The 27483-nt window shown below is 28.6% G+C and overlaps 1 protein-coding gene across 1 annotated transcript in view; it reads right to left on the bottom strand.

Moving 5' to 3' along the window:
* The window catches only part of LOC107437414 (pre-piRNA 3'-exonuclease trimmer), a 55770-nt gene that overhangs the window by 17892 nt on the left and 10395 nt on the right, over positions 1 to 27483 (bottom strand). The window contains exons 8-20 of the mRNA XM_043043152.2: positions 27016 to 27110; positions 26008 to 26135; positions 25083 to 25159; positions 23715 to 23782; positions 23573 to 23633; positions 22649 to 22718; positions 20422 to 20507; positions 20269 to 20333; positions 18723 to 18787; positions 18227 to 18280; positions 17147 to 17192; positions 16954 to 17053; positions 11861 to 11950 (exon numbers count right to left, since the gene is read on the bottom strand). Of these exons, the coding sequence (XP_042899086.1) occupies positions 11861 to 11950; positions 16954 to 17053; positions 17147 to 17192; positions 18227 to 18280; positions 18723 to 18787; positions 20269 to 20333; positions 20422 to 20507; positions 22649 to 22718; positions 23573 to 23633; positions 23715 to 23782; positions 25083 to 25159; positions 26008 to 26135; positions 27016 to 27110 (1005 nt within the window). The remainder of the gene's footprint in view (positions 1 to 11860; positions 11951 to 16953; positions 17054 to 17146; positions 17193 to 18226; positions 18281 to 18722; positions 18788 to 20268; positions 20334 to 20421; positions 20508 to 22648; positions 22719 to 23572; positions 23634 to 23714; positions 23783 to 25082; positions 25160 to 26007; positions 26136 to 27015; positions 27111 to 27483) is intronic.

The following is a 27483-nucleotide window of genomic DNA, read 5'->3' as shown; positions in this document are numbered from 1 at the left end:
TTAAAAGCATATTAAAATAATCCCTAATGTTACTCCAAGAATCCTTTTAATCCTATAAAAATCAACTCGTGTATGATTCAACTGTTTAAAAAAGTGAGTGGCAAAAAAAATTTGGGTACCTAAAAGAACAAGGCGGGAATGTCGCCAAATTAGCAAAGGAGCAAGGACAACATAAAAATAACCGAGTTTCACTCCCCTCCCCTCCCCTCATCCTCAGTTCCAAGATGCGTTTTATTTTTGTTTTCAGGGTAGTAAATCCTAGACTTCAATTTAGCAACTTACAGAATACATAACAGGTTTTTCTTTATTTTTCTCCCCCTAAACGAAGTAAGCGGCAAGTGTAATTAGCAAAAACGTAAGAGAACTTTTTTTTTCCTTTCTAAATTCCAAATATTGAGAGAAAACAAGAACAGAAATCCAAGGTCCTTTGTGTTTTCTTGTTTAATGATCATGGCATGGGCGTCGTTGCTGGGGATATATGGCCCCCTCAATAATTTGTAATCTTTCAAAGACCCCTTCAATTCTTCAGACAAATAAAATAAATTTTTATGAATCGTCACCGATTCAAACTCGAAAAAGAGAATAATCTTTTTTGCAGATTTTTTATCAAATTTAAGAAATAATTTTTGGTTCGTGCGAAATTTATTTAATGTATTTTAATTTCGATCCCATCAAAAAACTGAACACTTGCGACGCCCATCGAATATGGTAAACTTATTTAATAATCTTGACCTCTTCACCAAACCAATTTGAAATGACATTATCCGTAAAACCATTAATCGGTATCAAAGCTATAATAATAAAAGGAAGAACTTTTTTCCCCACCAGAACCATTAGAGTTTGCGTCCTAAAATTCGAACAGCGGGTTCAAGCAACACCTCCTAGAAAAGAGTAGGCATCTGCACGGGTTACCATAAATATCCTTTAGTAGTCCGAACGTAATAACATATTTCGTATTTTCAACCACTGCGCAGCTTAGTACCCCGAACGTAATGACATCTTTCTTATTTTTCATCAACTGCGCAGTTAACNAATTCCCTCATAAACCTGAAAAATGAGTTTTTCTCATAGGTTTTGCTTCAGACATAAACTGCAGACTTTTTTTGTCAGTCATGAAAAGATGATATCAGAAAGGTTTGCTAGCTTACAGCACTGTTTCATCAAAGTCGGAGCTTCATCCAAAGAAGATTATTTAGGGTTCCGTAACCGAAAAAAGTGGGAAACGCGGAGCTAGAACACTCAATCTTTACTGGAGCTCCATGAATCGTGGCAATATAAGTTTATATCGTTTCCAGGCAGCTACATATAGAATTTATCGTTATTTTTAAAGCCAAACAGAATTTTTCAACAATCGAAATTCCGACCACTTTGATCCAATCTAGAGAACTCAAATCTCGACTAGAGCTCTGTGTTTGACCGCAATCACTTCTAAACCAGTATAAGCAGAATTATTAACTTAGAATTATATAAATCAAAGATTGTTCTTTAACCCCTTAACGATCGGTTAATTTTCAAGAAAACGGTCATAAAAGTGTCTATTGCCAAATACACGTATTTGATTAGAGCAAGTATCTAGTTTCAAATAAACTAACTATTTACAATTACCCTAAAAATATCCTGGTACTGCTATATGGTGTGTAAAATGAGAAATAAAATATTTTCCGGGCAAAACAAATGAATTAGTTTTATTCTTATTGGTGCATTACTACTGAACACTCCAGCCCGTCAATATCACGGGAGAGAGAAATAGCGAGCGAAAACTCACCCCGTCATTTTCACAGGAGCGAGAAGGAAAGGGGTTAAAGGATAAATTATTCCTAAGATAGAGAAAGTTAATGATTTCTAAATCAGTCTATACACTATTTTTCTTTCCAATGTGATGCCGTTATAACAAGAACATAGTTATCAGATTCTATGAGATTACGTTTAAGATACATTACAAAAGATGACAAATAATAGGTCATTCGAAATTCGAAGATTTCCCTTCAGAAAGTATGCTATCAATTTCGCTACGAATCCAAATGTAATTTCTTTTCCTGTGAAGCTTTTTACTAGTAATAGTTCTTTTTTTACGTCACACTACAGTAGCACAATAGGCTATTTTATATTATTCTTATTTTATTACCGTCGTTGAACAGCCGACCCAATTTTGAGTTTACGACAACCAATATTCAATTCCGTAGCCTTGCGGAACTCAATCCAAAAGACAAAGGACCAGGATCCAGTTTTGGGAGAAATTTTGCCTCCGTGGAGGCCTTTTTGATGAAACAAACCCGCATTAGCATTACATGGAAAGAAAAAAAAACATGAAAACCTCCAAGAATTAGTCTGACGGCAAGAGAACTCTAATCCAAAATCCGTCTACCACTGAGGATATTTTGCGTCAGCACTGTGGTCGGTGCAAACCGGGTGCGGAATTCGTATCGACCAGCAATTGCTGGGATTCGAGCCCGGTTCACATTATTGGGAAGCGAACGGTCTATCCCCTAAGCCAACAAGACTCCACAATAGGCTATTTAAGTTTACGACTACAGACTAATAGGCTATTTTATTTATTTGGGGTTTACGACTACTAACGTTCAACTCCATAGATTTGTAACTTTGAATCCAATCCAGAAGACAAGAGATCTTCTGGATGAACTATTGGGAGAAATGTGCCTTCCTGCAGCACTTTTTGATGTAACTAACCTGCATTTGCGTTACATGGAGAGGAAAACCACGAAAACCTGCAATGGTTAGCCTGAAGACAAGGGGACTGTCACAGTGATGTGTGACGTTTTTTTCTAATTGTTTAAGTTAATCCCTTTTTAGTTTAATGTTGGTTGTTTGATGTCACAGTGTTGTGTGACGATTTTTTTTGTGTCAGTAATTTAAATTTAATTTAATCTTTCATAGTTAATAGTATTTGTACTTTTCCTTTTTTTTATTTCTCTTCATTTTTTTCTGTGAAGAGAATTAAAAAAAAGGAAAAGTACGAATACTATTAACTATGAAAGATTAAATTAAAATTTAAATTCCTGACATAAAAAAATCGTCACACAACACTGTGACATCAAACAACCAACATTAAACTAAAAAGGGATTAACTTAAACAATTAGAAAAAAACGTCACACATCACTGTGACAGGGACTTTAACCCATGATCCGTCTACCACTGAGGATATTTTACGTCAGCACTGTGGTTGGTGCGGGCCGGGTTTGAAATTTTTATCAACCAGTCACCGCTGGCATTCGAACCCGGATCATTGGGAGGTGAACGTCTATCCCCTGAGCCCTCACGGCTCCCCAATAGGCTATTGTTTACGGCCTATTGTGGTACGGTTAGGACCATAATAGGGAATAGTTTAGGTGAAGTTGATCTACGACGGTTTAGGTGAAGATGATCCGAAAACTAGCAATAACAATTTTGATCTACTGATTTGATTTGAACAGTTTAATGAGCACTGATACCGAGCAGTCTTTGAAAGCTTAACGAAGTGATCAACAACTAAGAGACTTGAGCATCTTTATAAATTCATTCTTAAAAAGACCAATTCTTATGTCCAAAACTAAAATGGCAATAAAAACTAAAATAAAAAAATTGAGGAAAATTCGAAAATTATTAAAAATAAGAATTTTAATTTTTTTTTTTTACCAATATTTAGATTTGGATATTTTGAAAGAGTGATAGTTTATTTAATAAACTAACGGTAAGCACTTAACAAGGAGGGGGGTTCTAATTTGCTTATTCTTGCAGACAAGGGGGGAGGAGGGTATGAGCGATGCTTACGTAAGCCATTAAAATAATTTTATTTTTAAAATTTCCTTAAAATGAAAAAAAATAAAAAAACGCATAAAAATCGAATTAATAATAAAAGTTGAATTTGGGAAAGAAAAAATTGGGCAAAAAAATCAAAGGTCAAGAGTTTCGAACATTAAAAGAAAACAGAAAAGATTTCTAAAGAATATTTTACCCAAGATTTCGTGAAAGGTGTCAAATTATAAAATTTGTTTGATACACAATTGCGCTGTTTACTTGAATTTAGTCCTAAAATTAGATTATTATATCAAAAAAAAAAAATTCAAGTAAGAACCAGAGATACGAATTTCATACGTAAGCGTGGGAGGATTTTTCGTGATTGGCTTATTTTTGCTGACAAGGTGGAAGAGAAGTCCGGAAATATGAGTCCAAAAATATGATAACGTAATATTTAAACGGTGCTTTAGATCACATATAGAATCGATTGGTATAAATGCTTAAATGTAAATCACATGCATACTTAAGGTAAATAAACTAAACAGAAAATTAAACTAATCAAACACCAAAATAAACTAAATCTGATAGGGAAATAGGTAGAAAAAGAAGGTGTCCTGGACTGGATCCTGGGTATCCTAGAATCCATATTTACCTGATTCATTATCACAATCATGTTATCTATTGTACAAAAAAGAAATGAAAGGGAAGAAACAATTGCCTCCTATATTGGACAAAGCAATGTGAGACAAATATCTCCGACATTGAATTCAAACAATTCAAAAGTCAGTTATCACCTGTATTGAACAAAACAATCAAGACCTACTCCAATGGAGAGGGAACAATTTTCTCAGAACCCTTTTTAATTCCATATAAAGAGTATTGTATTTTTAAAATAATATTTCATAGGAATACTAAAGATAATTCCCTCATAAACCTATAAAAACTATAATTTTTAATATAGGCTCTTACAACAAAAATTTTACAACTGTGCAAATTAGATTTTTTTTGTTTTGGGAAAAGGAAAGAAGACTCACAGTAATTTTGTAACTAGGGCTGTAAAACTAACGTTCAGCTTCGGTCAATAGTCCATTTCTAAAATTAAAAAAAATTATAAAGGTGAATTTTTATATTCTTCCATTATTTTACATGTGTGTTTAAAAGAGTGGTGATGGCTCAGGGGATAGAGCGTTCGCCTTCCATTGCGGTGAACCGGGTTCGAATCCCAGCGATGGCTGGTCGATACGAATTCCGCTTTCGGCTTGCACCGACCACAGTGCTGACGTGAAATATCCTGAGTGGTAGATGGATCATGGGTTAGACCCCTTGCTATCAGGCTAACCGTGGGAGGTTCTCGTGGTTTTCTTCTCCGTGTAACAAATGCGGGTTAGTTACATCAAGAAGTCCCCCACGAAAGCAAATTTCTCCCAATACTTGATCCAGGTGCTCCCTTGTCTTCTGGATTAGGTTCAAAATTACAAGGCTAAGTAGTTGAACAGGAATAGTCGCAAACCCAAAAATTGGGTCGGCTGTTCAACGACGGTTATAATACAAAATAAATAAATAAAATGTGTTTTAAATAGCCGTGGTGGCTCAGAGGATAGAGCGTTTTCCTCCCAATGTGGTAACCAAGGTTCAAATCCCAGCGATAGCTGGTCGAGTCGAATTCTGCACACCACAGGGCTGACGTAAAATATGCTCAGTGAGTCAGTGATGGGAACTCTAACCCATGATCAGTCAATCATGGGTCAGAGTCCGCTTTCCGTCAGGCTAACCATGAGAGGTTTCCTCTCCGTGTAATGCGACTTAGTTCCCTCAAAAAGTCCTCCACGAAGACTAATTTCTTCCCAATGCATGGTCCAGGAGTTCCCTCATTATCTGGATTGGGTTCAAAATTACAAGATTACGGAGTTGAACATTAACAGTTGTAGNTATCTAAGTTAGTAGCGAGCGAAGCAAACCATATAAGATTGCGTCGCAATTTTGGGGGGTTGACGAGCATTAGCGAGCAGGGGGTGCAACCCACTAGTGTTTAATAATTATCAATATTTCAAGATATATCGATTTATCATCCAGCTCGATTGGTGGAATTTGCAACAAAATTAGGAATACAATGCCACCGCTTTGCATAAGATAGAAGTGTGTCTCAATAAATTAAATAATCGAAGGATAAAGTAAAATAGAAAGAACACAATGACTCTTTCAAAAAAAAGAAGATTAAGATACACATCTTTTGTTCTTTATCACAGAAAGTTGATAAAGATTCCAAATAGTGAGTTCAGCTTATCTTGTTTATACTGAATCACTTTGAAAAACATTACATAAAATAAAATCGCTCTTTTATCAATAACCACGTCAAACATTATAATGTCTGTGCATCATGTCATGAAAGAATACTTTTACTGACGAAAGCAAATGACGTAAAATTGGTAAAAAATAACTTTTAATCACAAACCTAAAGATTAAAATTCTCAAAATAACCGCATTCATAAGTCAAATAAGATAAAACAATGTTATTTTCTAAACTCACTATGACTATAGACTAAGCGTATAACAACTAATGAACTTTTCTTCCAAAGATTAAAGACAGAAGTGTGCCAAAAAATTTACTTTATCGATCAGAATAAATTTTGAACTAAAACAACTACGAATGATAATTTAAATTTAATTTTGTAAAAAATCATACTTCTAAATTTCATTTCACGAAAGACAATGTACAGTGTTAAAAATAAGAATGAGAATACTTTAATAACTTTTAATTTAAAAATCGGATTATCAAGGATCGTAAGCAAGATTAATCTCAAATATGCTAATTTGAGATTCATCTTACAAACGTTTTGTTTGTTTGTACAGACGATATTGTAATTTAGGAAATCAAATACAAAAACTACTTTCTCTAATTAAACGTGACTTTTCTTTTACGACGGATTTAGATTGTTGCTCCTCAAAATATTTTAAGCTACGAAATCAGACACAAAAAACTACTTTCTATGAATAAACATAATTTCTTTCGTCGGATTCAGATTCTCGATCTTCAAAATATCTGTAAAAACGTAAACTACGAAATCGGTTTTTAAAAAAAATTACTTTCTACGAATAACGATTACTTTTTTTTCAGACGGATTAACATTGTTGACCGTCAAAATATTTTAAGCTACGAAATTGATCACAAAAAACAACTTTCTTTGAATAAACATAATTTCTTTTGACGGATCCAGATATTCGACCTTCAAAATATTTTTCACTTTGAATTTGGTTTTAAAAAAACTACTTTCTATGAATAAACATGACTTTTTCTCTTCAACAGGTTTAGATTCACGACCCTCAAAATATTTTAAGCTATGGAATCAGTCACAAAAAAACTACTTTATATATAAACATGGCTTTTTTTTAATGGATTTAGATTGTTGACCCTCAAAATATTTTAAGCTACGAAATCGATCACAAAAAACTACTTTGCATAATTTCTTTCGACGGATTCAGATTCTCGACCTTCAAAATATAAGTAAAAACATAAACTACGAAATCGGTTGTAAAAAAAAACTACTTTCTATTAATAACGATGACTTTTTTTTAGACAGATTTAGATTGTTGACCGTCAAAATATTTTAAGCTACGAAATTGGTCACAAAAAACTACTTTCTTTGAACAAACGTAATTTCTTTTGACGGATCCAGATTCTCGACCTTCAAAATATTTTTTACTGCGAATTTGGTTTTTAAAAAAACTTCTTTCTATGAATAAACATGACTTTTTCTTCAACAAATTTAGATTCACGACCCTCTAAATATTTTAAGCAATGGAATCAGTCACGAAAAAAACTGCTTTGTATATAAACATGGCTTTTTTTTTTCTCGACGGATTCAGATAGTTGACCCTCGAAATATTTTAAGCTACGAAATCAGACACAAAAAACTACTTCCTATGAATAAACATAATTTCTTTCGACGGATTCAGATTCTCGACCTTCAAAATATCTTGTAAGAACGTAAACTACGAAATCGGTTGTAAAAAAAACTACTTTCTATGAATAACGATGACTTTTTTTTTAGACGGATTTAGATTTTTGACCGTCAAAATATTTTAAACTACGAAATTGGTCACAAAAAACAACTTTCTTTGAACAAACATAATTTTTTTTGACGGATTCGACCTTCAAAATATTTTTTACTCCGAATTCGGTTATGAAAGAACTACTTTCTATCCATGAATTAACATTATTTCCTTCTACGGATTCAGTTTTTCGATCTATTTTAAAATATTCAAAATATTTTAAATTACGAAAAAATGTCAAATTTATTCATTGAAAGTAGTTTTTTTTATAATCGATTATAAAAAAAACTACTTTCTATGAATAAATTTGACATTTTTTCGACGGATTTAGATTCACGAGCCTCAAAATATTATAAGTTTCGAAATCAGTCCCAAAAATCTACTTTCTATGAATAAACAGGACTATTTTTCGACTGATTTAGATTCTCGACCTTCAAAATATGTGGGATAGCTGCAATCTGAAGAACATAGTCAAAATAACTTCGACAGGAGAGGGGTCGAATGTTTCAATCCCTGAATTTCACCATTCTACACTGAATAGTATCAACAGAGTCATATCTTTGACTCTTTATGAATTTACTTTTCACAAGAATTATTTGACTGATTTTGCTAAAAATTTGGATTTTCGTCATTGAATATTACTCATTTAAAAATTACGTAAAAATTTCTATGCTTTATAATTAAAAATTGTTTGACCAGTATTAAAAAACATTATAAAAATAATAAACAATTATAATATTTATATAAATTTGTTTTTACACCGAATTATATTTGGAAAAAGAGTTTTATAATTGTGCATAAAAATCTTCTCATTAAATAAAATAGCTCTGGAGATAAGAAAAAAAACACACAGAAAAAGAAGAAAAGATAGTGATATTAAGGGAGCCGAATTTTCGAACAAGCTGCATTCTAAATAATTGAGATTGAGAACAACATATTTCCCAGATTGCGACTACCCTTTATACTCCTTGGGTTAAAAATATATATCCATCAAAAATAAGGCAGAAAAAGTTTATTTAGAAAAAGTTCCATTCTTTAATCTAATTTTGTAGCTTTAGTTAATTAAAACATTTAAGGTTTATCCTTTGACTCTTTAGGATTCAATCTAATAACATGAAGAAAATCAAATCATTAGATCAAAAGTTTTGTTTTGTGCACTGTACAAATACAATGATTCTACAATTTAAAAATTGATTGTAAATAGCAATAAAAGTAATAAATAAAATTAAAATAAATAATTCATCATTCTCATTTACTCATTAAAAGTGAGATTTTACATGTTGGAGGCTACATGTTTCCAGGAATTTAAAAAGAAACTACTAGTAATCTTTTAATTTCATTTTGACCTTACGTTTCAAAAAAATAAATAAATAAATAAAAAATTTAAAAAAACAGGTTTATCACAATTGTGATTATAAATAATTAAGGTTTTCATCAGAATTCATTTATTTAAATGAGCTGATATTTCAAAAGAAATCTTTCATTTCAAAATGTTCAATGCATTTTGGTAAGAGACTATTTAAATTTTTTATTGATTTTCATAAGTTCAAAATTTAATGTAAATTTACTGCTACGTTAATAAGAATGTTAAGTTCAATCAGACTAATTACATAAATTATAGCACTTTTAAAATTAAATTTTAAAAATCTTATAATTCTGATAAATTTTTTAGAATGTAAAATTAGAGCAAAGTGAAAAAAATTTTCAAAATGTAATGCATCTGTAAAAAATAGTTATCAAATAGGGATTTAAAGCTTTTTTGCAAAAAAAAAAAAAAAAAAAAAAAAAAAAAAAAAAAAAAAAAAAAAAANAACATTATTATGAAGAAAATTCTACCAAATGCTAGTTTTAAAACACAACCTTTAGAATTACATTTTATTTCAATATTAAAAATATAATTAAAAATTGCTATGTAAATAAGAATGTTAAGTTCAATTATTAAAACTACATAAATTATAGCATTTTTAAAATTAACTTTTAAAAATCTTATAATTGTGATTAATATTTTAGAATGCAAAATTAGGGCGAAGTGAAAAAAAAAATTTCAAAATTCAATGCATCTGTAAAAAATATGGATATAAGGATCTTTTGCAAAAAACATGATGGTAATGAAAATTCTACCAAATGCTAGTTAAAAAACACAACGTTTAGAAATAAATTTTATTTCAATATTGCAAATTTAATTCTAAACCTTTAAGTACATACAAAATTTAAGGAAACAATGCTAGGCAGGTGTAAAAATGTGTTTAAAGGGAAATTTATCTATCTATTTCTTGTAGTGAAGTATTTTTTTTATTAAATGGGGAGGTTAAGTTACTTTATTTAGAAATACTTGTCAATATGCAGTTAAAATAAGGTATAAGGCACACAATCTATTTTGTCATTTAACTTTTTTTTTTAAATGTGTGAATTTAATTTTGTAACTTTAACCTGCTTTTTGTTTAATTTCATTTTCAATTAATTTGAAACCTGCATTTGTACATATTATATCTTTTACCGCAAAACAATTTTTAATGCAGTAATACAGTTTGTTATGATTTATTTTTTATATTTCAATCATATTTATATTTATAGAATTTATCTAATTTTAAAGTAAAATTCTCAAAGTACCATTTAAGAAAATTTTATTTCACTAAAGAAAATCTTAATTTAAATCAAATAAATCTGATTTATTTTTTTTTAAAAAATAATAATAAATAAAGCACAAAACCCGTTCCGAAATGAAAAAAAGTTGATGAAAAAGATTAAATGTACCCTGAAAGTTGCACTTATAAGTAGCTTGTAGCTGTATCAGAACAGGTACTCACAGTTAAATAAGAATGACTTGAATGTGGATAAGAGACAGCAGTGGCTATGCTGCACCAAACTCAAGGTCATAAATCTCTGCTAATATATGCAATTAAAAGGAGAAAATTAAATAGTGCTAGAAATTATTTTCGATGAAGAAACAGAATAAAAACAAAGGCATGTCATTTAAACACTTCAAGGCCATGGTAACCTTATTCATCATTAAAACTTTTTTCTTTAAAGGATGTGTTTTAAATTAAAAGATGGGAGTTAATTACAGAGAGAAGCCTCGTTAACTAAAAAAGGGAGTTTTGAGCATGTATGGGTAAATTTAAAAATACCGCTGAAAAGTGTAGTTAAAGAAATGCACCAATGAGTTGTAAAGTAAAGAATATATCTCTGTATACTTAACGATGAAGATAAAATAATACAGGATGACAAATATCTAACTTAAGTTTAAAACCAAATATTTTTATCGCAACTCATCAGTAGGTTGGGCTCGTTTTGGAAGGTTTTATACTTTTTCAGTCACTGAGTTCTTTGAAAATCAAAACTTTCAACAAAATCTGTTCCAGCACACAGAGTTAAAAACATTCAATGATGCAATATATCTATTCTCTATATACTAAACCATGAATAAATACAAGTAGACAAAAAAAATAATTTAGGGCGAATTGAAAAACCGAATAGTTTTATCACAACCCCTATTTATTTCAGAAGATTTTATACTTGTTAGGTCACTTAAGTTCTTTGAAAACCAGAACTACATCTCCCAACAGCATCTACATCAGTGCACAGGCCGAAAAAAACTCAATGATGAAAGGCAATTTTTTTAAACTTTTTTACAACAGAATAATAGCCACCATATTTAAACTGCAAGTTTAATTTATTTTGGAGAAACAGGTTTTTACTGAACTTCATAAGACTTTGGCATCCCTATAAAAATATTTAGGTGCGGAATGTGACAAAATATAGATGGGAGAGTTGCGGCCCATAGCAAAAAACTTAATGACGTTTACAGCTCTATGTTATGGCCAAAGGTCACTTTAAATAATTTATAAATATGTGACAATGTTAAAACTTTTTAGTTTATTTGAAATTTTGGGTATGATATTTAATAATAATTGGAGCTACAGATTAATACAAATTTTTCATTCCGTTAAGACATCAAATTGTTGAATGCTAAATTCAAAATTAGAATGAAAATGATTGAATAGTTCTTGAGAAAATAAAAATCTTGAGAAAATAAAAATCAAAGGCTTAGAAAAGAAAAAGTAATTTTCTTACTTCAGATTGATTTAGTAGTTTCTTGTTATTTCGTACTCGTATGTGCAGTAATTGTGATTCCACTGGAGTTGGATCATCGCCGCTTAAGTCCTAATACAATTAAAATTTGCAAATATCACTAAAACATACGATAAATGATATAATTTTGGTTCAAATTTGTAATTAAAGCAGTTGTATTACCAAGTGTTTAAGTGCAGGGAAACTTTTATGAAAAGTAATGAAATTACGTTTCGAGTTTAAACTTAAACAACAGCTATAGATTTCTTTATATTTTGCATCTGAATATCTGTTATGTTTTATTTTATTATTTATTAAACACTTTTTTAAAAATGAGAAAAACAGTAAAAATGTTTTTAGCAAATTATCATTTTACATACAGCAAATATATATTACTCTTTTTTAAATTATAAATTTTAAACTTATGTTTCTTAAAAATTTGGAGCAAAAGTATAATAGAAAAATTGGTACACTGTGATATTACAATTAGAGAAAGTGATTACAATTAGTGACTAGAAGAAAAAATTGTTCTACAGTCCAAAAACAGCAATTTTGAACAGATTTTACAAAAATATAGAAAGAAAATGCACCTTAATACGTTTAATGTTTTTTTTAAATAAAAAAAAATTTAAAAATTTCAATTTTTTTTATATCTTATTTTCTTTACATTTAAAAAAAATCTTTAGATTTTTATATAAAATGAATTGTACATTAAAATATGTTAACTGTTGAGTATTTATAATAGCTAAAGAAAAACTCTGAATGAAACTGAATATTATATATATGACCTGTAAAATGCTAATTTTACAGTTTATATTACAGTCCTTCTATGATTGTTAGGAGAATTTAAAATACACTCGAACAAAATACATGGAAATTAAATAGAATTATAGATGGAAATAAATTTAAAAATCACTTTAAAAGGAGGTGATATTTTTAGTGGATAAAAAAACAGTATCTGCAGAAATGGTATGAAAGTTGAAAAAAAGACAACTTTAAATAAAAAATTGATGCTCACTAACATAATAAGCTTGTTACATTATTGTCCCAGAACCCAAGAAAAGTTAATTTGTTTCATAGGTGGTTGCAAATGGATGGTTAAAAATATCAAACCCTGTTAACTTGAAAAAGATGATAATCAATAAAAATAAAGAATTGGGAAGGGACTGCTGCTAAAATTTACTTAATATGTCTTTTTTAAGGGGTATATTAAACTAAATGAAAAAAAAAAATTTAAAAAATAAACAATATAAAAATCAATTTGACTTTTTTTGGGTTCTCAGGTGAGGCTCAAAAAAATTTGGAGGTCTGGGGTATAAACCCGTAATCCCCCCCCCCCTTTATCCAGGCCAGGTGCTCTTGCTACTAGATACCAGAGACACCGAAAATTTAAATAATATCGAAGCATCAAAAAGTTAAACTTGATAATTAAAAACTAAAAAAATAGAGACAACATATAATAATTCTATTAGTGTAAAGTAAGTATGTATAAAACTTTTATTTTTGTTATTTTCATAAAAATAAAAAAATGAGAAAGTGTCAAAATGTTTTTCTCCCATGATAGAATTTTTAGCTAGTTTTAAATTTTTATTATGTTTTTTTCTAAGTTGTAAGATAATTAATATGAAATATGTTACAGTGTGAAAATCTGATAACAAGAATTTCAATATAATCAAAAGTTTAAGCATAATATATTGTACTAAAGATGTTTTTATTATTTTACTCATTGCTACTATTTATTTTCTCAAACGTTATTAAAAATAAAGAAAAACTAATTAAACCTCTCTGCACCTGGATGGTCCAGCTGAAGTTTGGTTAGGGAGGCTGCTTTGGACCGCAAGCGATGAGTGATGAGACTCAAATGCGCCAGACTTGCGTAAAAAGAATCTTGATGATAATGATGAATAAAACTTTCTTACAAAAATGGAAATAAGTACCAAATTGGAATGCATTTGGAAAATGGACCTGGATTCAAAATCAGCAAATATGTTCTTAAATGGTTTTCTCAAATTAGAAGCAATAAATATTTAGTATCAGGACTAACATTACAGGAAAAAGCTAGAGAAATAGCTGAGAAACTAGGGATAAAGGATTTTAAAGCTTCTAATGGATAGTTAAAAAAGTTAAGAAAGAGGCATTTCCTTTAAGTCAATAAGCAGAGAGTCTGCTTCTGTGGATGCTGACATGGTTAAAGAACGATTGAGAAGCTACCATCCTTATTTAAGGACTATGCACCTGGAGACATCTTAAATGCTGATGAGACTGGTTCTTCCTTTTCTTGATAATGCAGCATCTCATCCTAACATTAATCTAAAAAATGTAAAAATTGTATTTTTTCCCTCCAAATGTAATGTCTGTTTGCCAACGACTTGATCAAGGTATTCTTAAAAACTTCAGAGTGTTTTGTTGGCAACTAATTCGAAAACACTAGATTACGAGCTTAGATGGGCTAAATAAAAAAATTTAATTTTTCAAAGCTTCTTTATGGATAATTGCAGTCTGGAAGGTAATAAGCTCAACCATTTTAAACTGTTTCATTAAAGCAGGCTTCAAATAGGATACATCAGAAAGCAATATCCTTGCAGATGTCATAGATGACACAAATTCTGATGATCCCATTTCTGAATTAACAAATTTGATTCACGTGATTGGACAATTGTTATCAACGGTAATGATTTTGTAAACATTGAATGACAAAAGAATTATTCAAATAAGAGCAAAATTGTTGAAATGGTGGCAAATAATGACGCCGAGAGTGAAAATAAAGAAACTGTTACTTAATTACTTTCTGAAAACAAACCAAAAGTGAAAACTTTATATGATGCTCAAACTTGTATTGAGGAACTAAGACTAATTTTTCCTATTCAAAACTGATGGAATTGGTGCAAAAATACAAAACTATTTAAAAAATGTATCATAAAGATATGGTTAGTTGGAACAGCTTAAAACAAACTTCTATTATATCTTTCTTTTCAACTGGATAAATGTATAACAAAGGCATGTAGCAGAATTATAAATTTTCTCTTTTTTTACGTTAAATATTATAATTTCTTTAAGTTTAAATAAATGTCAATGTAAACAGCTATTATAGATTATTTAATTATTTTTATATCATTGCATTTATTCTAAAAACAATTTATGGCATAGGTCTTTGTAATTAGTGTATCCTACCCCATAATGGACAACTCTTAAAAACCAACAATTTTTTTCGGGCTCAAGAATGCCTGCTTAATCGAGGTTTAACTGTATATACAGTAAAACCTCGCTACAACAATATTTTGGGGACTTAGTATATATATTGTTGTAGAGGGATATATTATTAAATCAAGGGTCTACATACTTTGGGGACACAATAAAAAAAATTTTTAGATTTTAATGTTATATACGTATTGTGGGGAGCGGAGTTACAGACCATGTCAACCGTCATCTATGAAAAGGTACCCCGGCATAGAGTCGAGTTAACATGTCTTATATACTAGTGAATTGTAGTTGTAATTTTGTAGTGGTAGATACGCTACAGTACTCCCCCACTAGAATTATATCTGTGATAGAATTCGATGAACGAATACCACTAGTTGATTCATTGCTGTTTTGTGAGAAGCCGGGAGAGCTGTATTAAGATCACCGTATTTTTTGAGTGCTGAATGTGAGAGGTGTATTAACTTCACGGTCGTAGTCGCTCCTCTGTTGCCGTTAGCAGTCGAGTAATCACAAGTATGCAAGCCGACGTTGTGCGTGATCGAGACGAGACTGAGTAGCAACAGTGAGAGGAGGTGGATAATGCCGCAGTCACAAGTAGCAAGTCAACTGTTCAATGTGGATCATCCATCGAAGTAGGCGTTACTGTCTAGGTAGGCGTGTTCATATCGAAGTGGGCGTTACTGCCGAGGTAGGTGTGTTCACATCACGTCCGAAGGCCACCAATGTGGGGAGCGGAGTTACAGACCATGTCAACCGTCATCTATGAAAAGGAAAAGGTACCCCGGCATAGAGTCGAGTTAAAATGTCTTATATACTAGTGAATTGTAGTTGTAATTTTGTAGTGGTAGATACGCTACCGTATTAACTATAAATCTATTTATTTATTTTTAAAAAATTGAATTTGCAAAGTGGTAATTATAGTTAAATTCGCAATCAGATAGGTAATAGGCAATTCTAAGAATGGAAGGTCTTGGGGGGGGGGTCTATGTACAACAAGGATGGGGTGTTGAAATCTGAATACAAAAGCTATTCACTGTGGTGAAAAGAAATAAGACAAGTACATAATCAGGGGTCTGTCTAGGTTTTTCTGAGAGGTACCTATTTTGTGAAAATTTAGACATAATTTGTGAAAAATTAAAAATTATATTAAAAAATCAACACAAAAATATGGATTTATCGTTTCTTAAGGGATGCAAAAATGAAATTTTAAGAAAAAGTATTTTGTGAAGCTACCGTTTTTCCTAAAATTGAATTTGTGAAACTACCGTTTTTCCTAAAGTTGAATTTGTGAAGGTACCGCTAAACGGTAGTAAATTCGGCCTGGACAGACCCCTGATAATCAGCACTGAGTCTTCTCTTGTCAGAAAAAAAATGACAAAATATGATAAAATAAGATTTTTTACATTATTTGAAAACCAATAATAAATGGAGGGAATAAGGTTGAAATTAGAAAGAAAACGTTTTACAGAGGTTTATTGCTTCAGAGAATATCGCAACATTAAGAGGTGGATAACATTAATTCATATGCAAGTTCGTGCAGATCACGTAACATTATTGTAATAGAGGGAGTTATTGTTGTATCGGATATCGTAGTAGCGAGAGTTCACTGTATATATATATATTTGTCATAAATATACAATATGCGTCTAATTGTAATATTTTTTACTTGTATATTTAGTACCTAGTCAGTTCGGCTCAAATTTTTAAAAAGAAATTAGGCTCCATTTACCTAAGAAGGTTGGAAACCGCAGGCTTACTCTATTGAAAATAATCTTTCATTTAATTGTTTGAAAAAGGAAAAGTGTTGGTTTATTATACATTGAATAGTATATTAGGCACATTAATTTATAATAACAAACTGTAAAAAAAAAATAATAATAAATAAATAAACTTACAATATATCTGATTTTTGATCTAGCAATATTAATTTTGTTCTGGAATGGGTATACAGCTTTTAAATGTTGCTTAAAAGTTTGAGGTCGAACAAATACAGGGCTGAAAAAAAGAAAAATTATTCATCAATATTTATGTTTCTCTTTAGACAAATAAAATGACCCTATTTAAAAAATTAACATGTTTTATACTTACTTTGAAATTTTGTTTAATGCTAGAGCATGACAAATTTTAAGGAACACTAAAAAGAAAAGAAAGAGAAAATAAAAATGAGTGCAAATATCTAATGAAATAAAACCATATTTTCTCGCTTAATACTTAAGAAAATGAATAAATAACCTTTTTTTAATAAAAAAAAAAGATAATATGATAACTAGAATGAATTTCTAAATTAATAAATGAACACTTAAGTAGTACAATATTTAAATTTTAAAAAAAAAAACAGCTACTAAAATTAAGAAACATTACAACACATTAGAGTGATTCTACTCTAAATCTACCAATGATTGTACCTAACTTATTTCTGGTTCATTAGTTGGTATGGTAGAACTAGAAAAATGTTTAAAAATACCAAATTTCAGATTTTTTAACCATTTATGCATTTTTGAAAAATTTAAAAATTTATGAATGTCTTGCAATTTTATAACTTTAAACATCATTCTCTCATAGACGTGGCAAGGAATTGCAATTACTATGAGTGTAAAAATTGCCAAAGCACCTACAAAAATGAAATTGTCAATTTAGCAATTGCTTAGAAAATTAGAGAAACATTCAATCTTTCACGTGATAAAAATATTACAGAAATAAAAAGAGATTTTCATATTTTTTTAAAAAAAATAAGACATCATTTTTGGAGTTTTGGAAATTATTAATTAAGCGTACAATATTGTAAATACTACAAAGGTACATTTAAAAATGAATCACATTGATTCATTTAACAGTTAAGAAGAATTATACTAATTCCTCTAATTATAATGTATAAATCACTTAATTGCTAAAAATTGATTAATTAATTGAAAAACAAGTCACTCATAATTAATATGTAACTTTAAAAACATTATACTGTGAATTGCTGAATAAGAATTACTGCAAAAAAACAATTTTTTATAATTTACTCTTTTTATTAAAAATAGCACTACATCAAAAAGAAATTCGGGAAGTAAGGAGCATTTTTTGTTCAAATTCTAAAAAAATAATTAGTAACTAATAAATAAAGAGTTTTAATTTATTTGGATATTTTAAAGAATTGAATTAGGATACAAAGCAGATACATACCCCATCCTGTCACGTAAGAATCATAACCAGATTCATGGGGAAATTTCTCAGATACTAAAATAAAAAATAAATTGAGCATAAATATATACAATGAAAGTACTTAGAATTATGTATCAAAAAATAAATATAATAAAAGAATACATAATATGTAATTTAATTTAAAGACAGACAAATCTTTGTGGATCAAAATTTGCATTATTTTGTACTTTGCTCACTTTTTTTATTTTACAGGGTGGCTACTAAGTAATATTACTGGTTTTGATTACTACAGATTTTTAGTCTAACTCAATATTGACAATATAATCAAGAAAAGTGACTTAACCATTTTTGCCAGGACTGCTCACAAGAATGTTTTCAATCATTTAAATAGAAAATTTTTTACGATAAGCATGTATTTATAAAAATATAAGTTAAAATAATTAACTAAAACTTTCAAAAATCATCACAAAGGATATGCATAAAACTCCACCAATATAAAATAATGAAAACCACTTACGATATTTATCAGAGTTAGTGTGTTTAACATCTGGCGAAAACAGCGTTGATAAACTGTCGTTAGGCCTAAAATAAAATAGAAAACGAATAAAGTTATAAAAAACAAAAACATTTTATGCAAATTTCATCCTTATAACAAAAATACACAAGTAATAAGAACATGCAAATTATTTCACAACATAAAATGATAAAGAAATATGACTTTTTAATAAAACATAATTTAGTAAGTAGAAAAGAGACAGTAAGAAAGACGGGATTGTACAGAGGAGAGACCCTGAAGCCATCCAGGTTTGAATCCCGACAATGGTCGGTCAATTTGCATACTGCTTTCTGTACAATACTAAAAAAAATATTCTATGATAGAAAGATCATGCGTTAGATTCACCTAATTTTTGGACCAACCGCTGAAAGTTTTCGTGTTTCTCATCTTCACATAATTTATCTAACACATTATAATTATTCTAAATTATGATTAATTTTCAGAAAGTTTTCTAGAAAGGGGAGCTGAATATTTGATTCTGGAGCTCTTTATTTTCTGGCTTGAGTTTAGTATTACAAAGCTAGGAAGTTGAACATTAATATAATCAAAAATCTGATATTGATTGATTGCTTGACACTAGTGTTAAAATACAATTATACAGAAACAGCTACATGCTGTGTCAAACACAAAAGTTATCAGAAGTTAAATGCAATCAAATGAAATAGTGTCACAAATTAAATTTGGAGCAACAAAAATCAAAAAAATTGCTGAGGCATCTCAGGGTCTTGTACCATTTATGTACCTAAAGAAAATAAACACTAAGCAAAATTTAATTTGCTTTAAAACCAGTATTCTATGAAATCAATATTATCAAATATAATATGAGTGTTAATTACTGATTTGTACCAAAATTAAAATTTTTTAATAAACTTCTCTTATTTCTTATCTTATGAAGCAATATTTTCTAGAAGCTGATTTAATCGTTAACAAATTAAATAAGGAATAAACACAAACTTGCTTTTAGTTTTTAAGATATTCAATTATGTTTTTTAAATGGAAAGTTATCTTTTCTAATGAATATTTAATATTATTAAACACATTTCGGTTTGCAATTAACTTGATGAAAAACAAAACAAAAGTAAATACAGAAAAAGGTTTAAATACATTCACTTCAAAATGGGATTAGAAAATGTGTTGACAAGAATTTAAGAACAGTTAAAACAAAATGCAAATTCTACTTACGAATATTGCATCATTATCAATCATTTTGACTTTCAATTCATGGTTTTTTAATAAAAGAGGGAAAATACTATTTTTAATTATATTCATAACCAAGCACCACTTCTTGCAGATCAACAAGTTACCTTTAAAAAGGTAATGGCTGCCTCACAATACTTTAAGAAACTAAAAAATCCTCCTAAAAGTTTTCGTAATCACAGTAATATCATTAAAACCATGTAAGTGTGCATCACAATGTACTAGATAATGGAGTATTATTAAAAAACATTTTTACCCAACAGAAACAAAGCAAATGAATAAGTGAAATTTTAGAGGGTTGTAAACTCACTTTTTGAACATCTCGAATAAGTCAAATAAACCAGATTGTGTTGAAATTTCTTTAAACTTGTAGAACTGAAAACAGAACAATAATTAATAAAAGAGTAAAATCTAAATAATACATCAAATTAGTAAGTTTCTAACAAAAAATTTCCAAACATACCTTTTTTACATGCAACCAAATATGTCTTGTGTCAAAAATCAAAGGAAACAAACCATGCAATTCTTGCTTGAATTCCTTATAAGTATCTAAAATTAATCATATATTTATTAAGGATATTCATCAAAAACAGCGCGTATAGAGTTAAGTAAAAGGCATCTAATAAATAGAAGATTTAACTTCAACAGATCAAAATTATACACTGTTAAAAATTAAGAGAATATGCATTGAATTTGCTGCATTTTCTGAAAAAATTTGAAACAAGGATGTAAATCTTGAGTGTGGAATATGTAAATGCATACAAACGTGTGGGCGGAGCAAGAAAAGGAATAGACTTTATAAGTGCTCATGGTGAAGTTTGCATTTTGTGCCCTCTCACATTTTGCTAAATTTCTTGGAGTTTTAAGTAAAAATCTTAACTGACTCTTTTGATTTAATTTCAAACAACAAAAAGTAACCACTAACATTTAAATGATGGAATGAGGTGGAGAATAGTGAGGAGATTTGAAGCAGAACAGTAAGATGTCCAGATTGGTAGAGAATTCAATTTAATGCCCAGCGATTTGTGCAAATTATGGAAATAATTTCAGGATTCTGGATCTATAAAGAGAAAACCTGACCAAGGTCGACCACAAGCCACAATGGCCGGTATTTGTCAACTAATATGAATTGTATCAAGAATGCTACAGCTACTCAGTTCCTCTTGTGACCACTATCAAGCCACAGGAAGCCGAATTTAAAGCCTGACTATTTCCAGAAAGCTTCATGAGAAACGGCTGTTTACATCCCGCTGACTACTGCTAACAGAAGAATTCATTTAGTACAGTGCAGAGATCATATAAATTGGAGAAAGGATCAAAAGTCAAATGTTCCTTCAAGGATGAGCTCCACTTCAGCCTGATTACTAACTCTAGACGCACTTTTATATGGACTGAACCAGGGATCCCATGTCTTTGACTTTTGTGACTGGTGTGAGGCTTATGGCTGAGGTTTTGAAGCCCTATATTTGCCTTTATATGGGTGAATAGGGCCCAAATTTCATTTTAATGGATGAGAATGCAAAACCACACAGAGCATTTCTGGTCAACCATTTTCAGGAAAAGGGAGATATTTCCTGGTTGGATTAGACAACCAGATCTCCAGACCTCGACCTTATAGACTATGCTTAAGATGCTGTGGGGAGGGCAATTGCAACACGCAACCTCCCTCCGAGAACAATCCAGTGTCTAAAAACGGTGCTACTGAACGAATGGGACAAAATGCCACAGGAACTCATAAGCTGCTTTATTTCTAGTATAAAATTACAGCATGAGGCCCATATATGTGTACGAGGGGGCCATGTTGCATATTTAACCATTTTTCAAATTCAATTCTATAACCACTTTTGGATAACGTCCAATTCTGATGAGTGTTATGCATGATCATATGCGTCCATTATAACTGTTGAATGGTTATTATTTTTTAATTAATTAACCTATACTGAAACCAAATTTTATTAAAATCTGCCAAATAGTTCTGGAGATAATAAATGAAATATAAAATTTCTTTTAATATTGAACACCAGAGTACAATACACAATATTGTGATTTTAATAACAAATAGAGGAAATACAATCATATGCACATAAAATATTATTTATTACGAAATAAGAACAATATCAATGAAAAAAATAATTTAGCTAAGATAAAAAAAATGCAATCAATTTATTTTAATGTTCATTAAAAACAGAGAGAAAATTACTTGTTAGGTTCAAAATATATATTATAAAGCACAAATGCCCAAACAAATATTTTGCAAAGAACAAAACAATAATTCAACAGTTTAAATGTTTTAACACATTTTTAAGCATACAAAAAGCAAAATTATTATTTTCACAAACAAATAGCTTAAGTAGTTTAAATAATCATTTTATTTCTTTGACATTCATAAATTATTAAATCTTGATAAAAAATTGCGATTTGCAAATTCCTTCTTTTAGACAATTATTTATTTAAACAAATTATTTCCCTGGAGAATTCATAAATGCTGCCTGAACTCAAAGAATTTTTGATTTTGAAAAATATATTAGGTAATTCATTGAATCCTGTTTTTAATACAAGAAAAAAAATTTAAGAAAATCAATTAAAAATTTAGAAAAAAATCAATTAAAAATTTAGAAGAAAATGCATAACTAAAAATACTTTAAAAAAATCAATTAAAATCTGTGAAAATAAAGTTATTTAGGACTTACTTGGAAGAGGCTTGTAGAAATTGTGAAAGAGGAGTAATAAATCCATAAGAAGATTATGCCCAATCATAGGCTAAATTTTAAAAAAAAGGTTTGTTAAAAAAAAGAAATATATATTCTTTCAAAAGAAATGAATAATAAGTACAAATATTGCATTTAAGAAAAACATTTACTACAAATCTTTTTTTTAAAACTGGTATTTAATCAACAGAAAAAATAAAATTTTACCAGAAATATTTCAGTTCCCCCCCCCCCTTTTTTTTTAGTGCTGAGTACCTATCTTTAAATATTTTCAGTGCCATTTTAAGTTCTTCTGTTTATTTAAATATTAAAAAAAACGCTTCAGTTTGACAATCAGATTATGTTTTGAGATATGACTAAATAAAGGGAAAACATACAATTTAACAAACAACAGCTTGTTTTGTGATTATATAAAAATATCTAATATATGTAGGACTTATGTAATAAATGAAATGTTAAGTGTTGTATTTTTTTACATCTAATCCCATAGTTTCAAACAAGTTATGGCTTGCTGCAGGTAAAAAATATTATTATTATTATTTATTAACAGTTTAAACAAGTTGTTATTTAATGAAAATACATGTTTAGCAACTGATTCTCAAATATATCTACACCTAACAAAAGGATTCTCTCAAGCAACTACAAACAATGATAACAAACCAACTTCAAAAAACAATAATACTTAAGATTATAATGATACTTAAAACGATGACAATTAACTAAGCTAAGTTTTTTCTGACAAGCTTTTTAAAAAAGATATTCTTAAAGCCAAACAAGTAAATTTCATGTAAATGAGGAATCAATATTATCACACAAACAATCCTATAACAAAAAATATCTATATTTCATACTAAATAATAATGTAGTAATTAAAATTTAATTTTATTATTAATTTAATTAACTTACTTTATTATATGACTTTAAATGCTTCAAGACTTTAGAAAAGCCAATATAATGTTCTATGAGACTAAAAAAATGTTTTATGGTCAGAACCAAAATAATAACTGAATTGAAGACATTTTTGTTTAAATAAGAACTATTTACTTACTTTTCTTTCTCAGCTTCATAATTTAAAACAAATTCATTATTTTCCTTAGTACACTTTTCAACAATTATCTAAAAAAAAATTATGAAATCAAGCACTTGTTTACCACTTTAATTTTTTTTTATTAGTTTGCATTAGAATAAATAAACAGCAGCACAATGTTACAAATAAAAAATTCACTAACTTTCCCAATGAAAAGAAATGTTTATATATATATATAAAAAATAGTTAATTGTTTTTGTCATTCATTGTTAATAAAAAAATAAAATTTTTACATAAAATGCAGATGGTTTATTAATATAACTCTTATGTATGTTAAAATATACATTTCACAATACATGATTTATTTTATTTACACTTTTCGCTTTAGTGGAGTTTTTTAGTATCCAAATTATTCTTGGTACACATCAATTCAGATAATAAAGGATCTGTTGTATTTCTAAAAAACCTATTATTAAAACCTATTTTACAAGGTTTATGTACGCCATAATCCATAAAAGATTTTTCTTTAATTAAACGAACAATTAAAGACTGAAAATGTGTTATATCGCTGGGCTTTGCTTTAAAAGCCAGACATCATAAAGTATGTGAATGTATAATCAAGTATTTTGGAAATGAAGAAAAACTATGTATTATATTAGGGTATNATAAAAATAATTTTATGTTAAAGAATTGGAAATTTAATTTTAAAAAAAAACTTTTATATAATATGATCTATCAAATTTAAGCAAAAAGTAAAACAGTTTCAATGGAAGTATCTTATAATTCTCTTATACTATATTATATTCTCTGCTATACTATTTAAACATTCACTGCTATACTTTTTTTAAAAGTTTATGCATTTTACTAAAAAAAATTATGCTCTTTACTAAATGATTTCGTTTTCATTTAAAAATATTAAATAAACCATATCAATGTCTTTATCAAAACTTTAATTTTAGCAATAAGTGAATTATTTTGAAAATTATGGAAGCTTCAAGATGAAAGTATTTAAAAATTAAATATCAAGGGAACTTGCTGCCATACTGGAAATTAGATAACGCCTAAAAGTTTACACAAACAATTCAAAAAGTATTTTCTGGTTTGTCTGAAATAATTAGCAGATGAACATTTTCATCACTTTCTCCTTTAAATAATAATTTAGGATATCTTTTAATTTGAAGAATTGATCTAAAAAGACCCTAAGAAAGGAAGTGAGGTTGTAATTTTGTGATGCACTATTTTACACAGTTTTGCTACACACAAATGATGACAATAAACATACAACAAAAATAATCAAAATATCAATTAAATAAACAAAACTATAAAGTAAAATAACATATCACGCAACAAATAAAAATTCAATAAAACCAAAAACTGACATTATCATACCTTATCATTTTCGGAATAAATTTTCAAAGTAGGATACTTCCGCCTTAATTCACTAATTTGAAAATACTCATGGTAAACTGAAAAAAAAATGCTTGAGAATTTATTGGTAAATTAAAATGTAAAAATTACATGGTATAATGTGGATATTTAAAATGGTAAAAAATATAAAAATGTAAATAGATTTTCTAGAGTCAAATATTTGTTTTTCATTCGATGCATGTACTGATCAAAATACATCTTGATTTAAAAAAAAAAAAAGTTCATGACATTGTCATTGTTTCAGAAAATTTTTACGATATATACTTCTTACCGAAATTCACTTATATAAATCTGAAAGATTAACAGAAGTTCTTATTTCTTTTCAATTTTTTGGAAGACGAACATGACCACATAGTCTGCCTTTATTTCTAAAAAAATTGATTAATTTAATAAAAGGACTCAATATTAATATTTATATAAATTAATCAAGAAAATTTTTAATTATCATACAATTACTGTATTGTTGTAACCACAATTGCTTTTCTACATCATTCATTTTTTAAAAACATCTTGCATTTATTTCCAGAATTTTGTAAAATAGAAATCGTATGAGGGTTACCATTTGTTTATTCAGGAGACATTCAATGTGTCTATGTACCTGAAAGCTGTAGAGCCGAATCTGGAATTTAACCAGGCACAATATAAGGAAATGCTATTGTATTTCCTTTTATAAATTGGATTTAAAAATTCAGGGTATTTAAAATTGCATGTAATGAATACTGAAATAGTACTGAATATATTTTATCATATACTTAATGTTTACAGATTAGTCCTGACATTCAAATGGTACTGAAATAAAACATTTGAATATAATTTAAAATAGGAAAAGTGAATGAAAACTTTTAAAAAGTTTCTAAATTTAATAAAATATATAGGCATTACTTACTTGTCTCCCTATCAAGAACTAATCTGTTTGCCTTTTCAGTTTCTTGACTGATATTATTGCTTGGTTTTAATTTAAGAAAACTATTTATCAGCATATCTAGTTCTATTTTTGATTTTGATGCCATTAATCTAAAAATATATGTATACATGTAAGTTACAACAAATCATATTTTTAAAAAATATACTATATAGCTAAAAAAGTTACTTTATTTAAATTTTTTTAATACAAATTTTTGTAATATTATTATAATTATATCGATTTTGCTTAGTAAAATTCAGATTTTGTAGAGAAAAGTAAAGGTCTTCGGGACGAAAGAAATATTTTTGAAATTTAATACACATCAAAATTTAAATGTTATTTTTTCCAATTGTGGTTTTACTTACTTCTGAATTGAATGCTGAATTAAATGGTACAAGATCAGAGTGGATCATACTTTGCCAAATGAAAATGGAAATATGTATAGTAAATAAGCAGATCAAATGATGCGGTAAAACAAATCTGATTTTTTTAAAAATAAACAGAAAAAAGGGGAAATAATTACTGGTCTTGAGATCTTCATACTGAAAAATTCATGATATTAAACAAAAAAGTCTATACATAAACTCATTATGAGTTTTATAAAAATTTCTCGAAATGAAATAATTTTCTAAAATAGATATGATCTTAATTTTTTTAAATATTTAATTTAAATTTTTAAAAAATGCTTGTCCGAAAAATTAATTAAAAATGTTTATTAAAATATCATTAAAGATAATAATTGATAATATCACTAGATAAATTTGTATAAGATATGATTAATTACATAGAAAAGATTCAGAATAGATTGAAACATGCTTGCAATAAAGTTATGTGTGATTTTTATGAGCTAATACTTAAAGAATTTCCAGAATGAATAGAAAATTTCCATGACGCAAGTTTTCTTTAGTTTCTGGTGAAAATAGCCACACAGTCTAAATGCAAGTAATAAAGTTTAAAAAAATTTAGACAAGAAATTAATCAAATACTTACTTCATATGACCGTAACTGATTGTATTTTCTTCGATTTGTTTCCGGATTTCAATCTCTTCCACTTCATTGAGATATGGAATTCCTTCTTTAATAAACTACAATTATATACAATCGTAGAAAGGTTTATTGAAACATAAATGTCTAAATTAAATTTAAAAGAAAAATCAAGATACAGATATTGAAAATTTGCTAACTATGCTCAGAGATGTTAATATTCAAAACTAACTATCAATAATCAAAAGTAAAATAACACAGAAATATACAATTAGCATTAATAAAATTCAAGACTGTGCAATTTTAATTTACATGCTACTATATATATGCTACTTTATTTCATAAACGTATAAAATATTAATCATATATTTATTCTTCAATCTCAAGACAATAAACTTGAGTGGGAAATCATAATAATTACAGATAAATCGTAATAGTTGGCTCCTCCGTGCACTTATGGAATCATAAAAACTA

Source organism: Parasteatoda tepidariorum, chromosome 2 (genome assembly GCF_043381705.1).
Source record: "Parasteatoda tepidariorum isolate YZ-2023 chromosome 2, CAS_Ptep_4.0, whole genome shotgun sequence".
Taxonomy (NCBI): Eukaryota; Metazoa; Arthropoda; class Arachnida; order Araneae; family Theridiidae; genus Parasteatoda; species Parasteatoda tepidariorum.
This window is presented reverse-complemented; position numbering and strand designations above follow the sequence as displayed.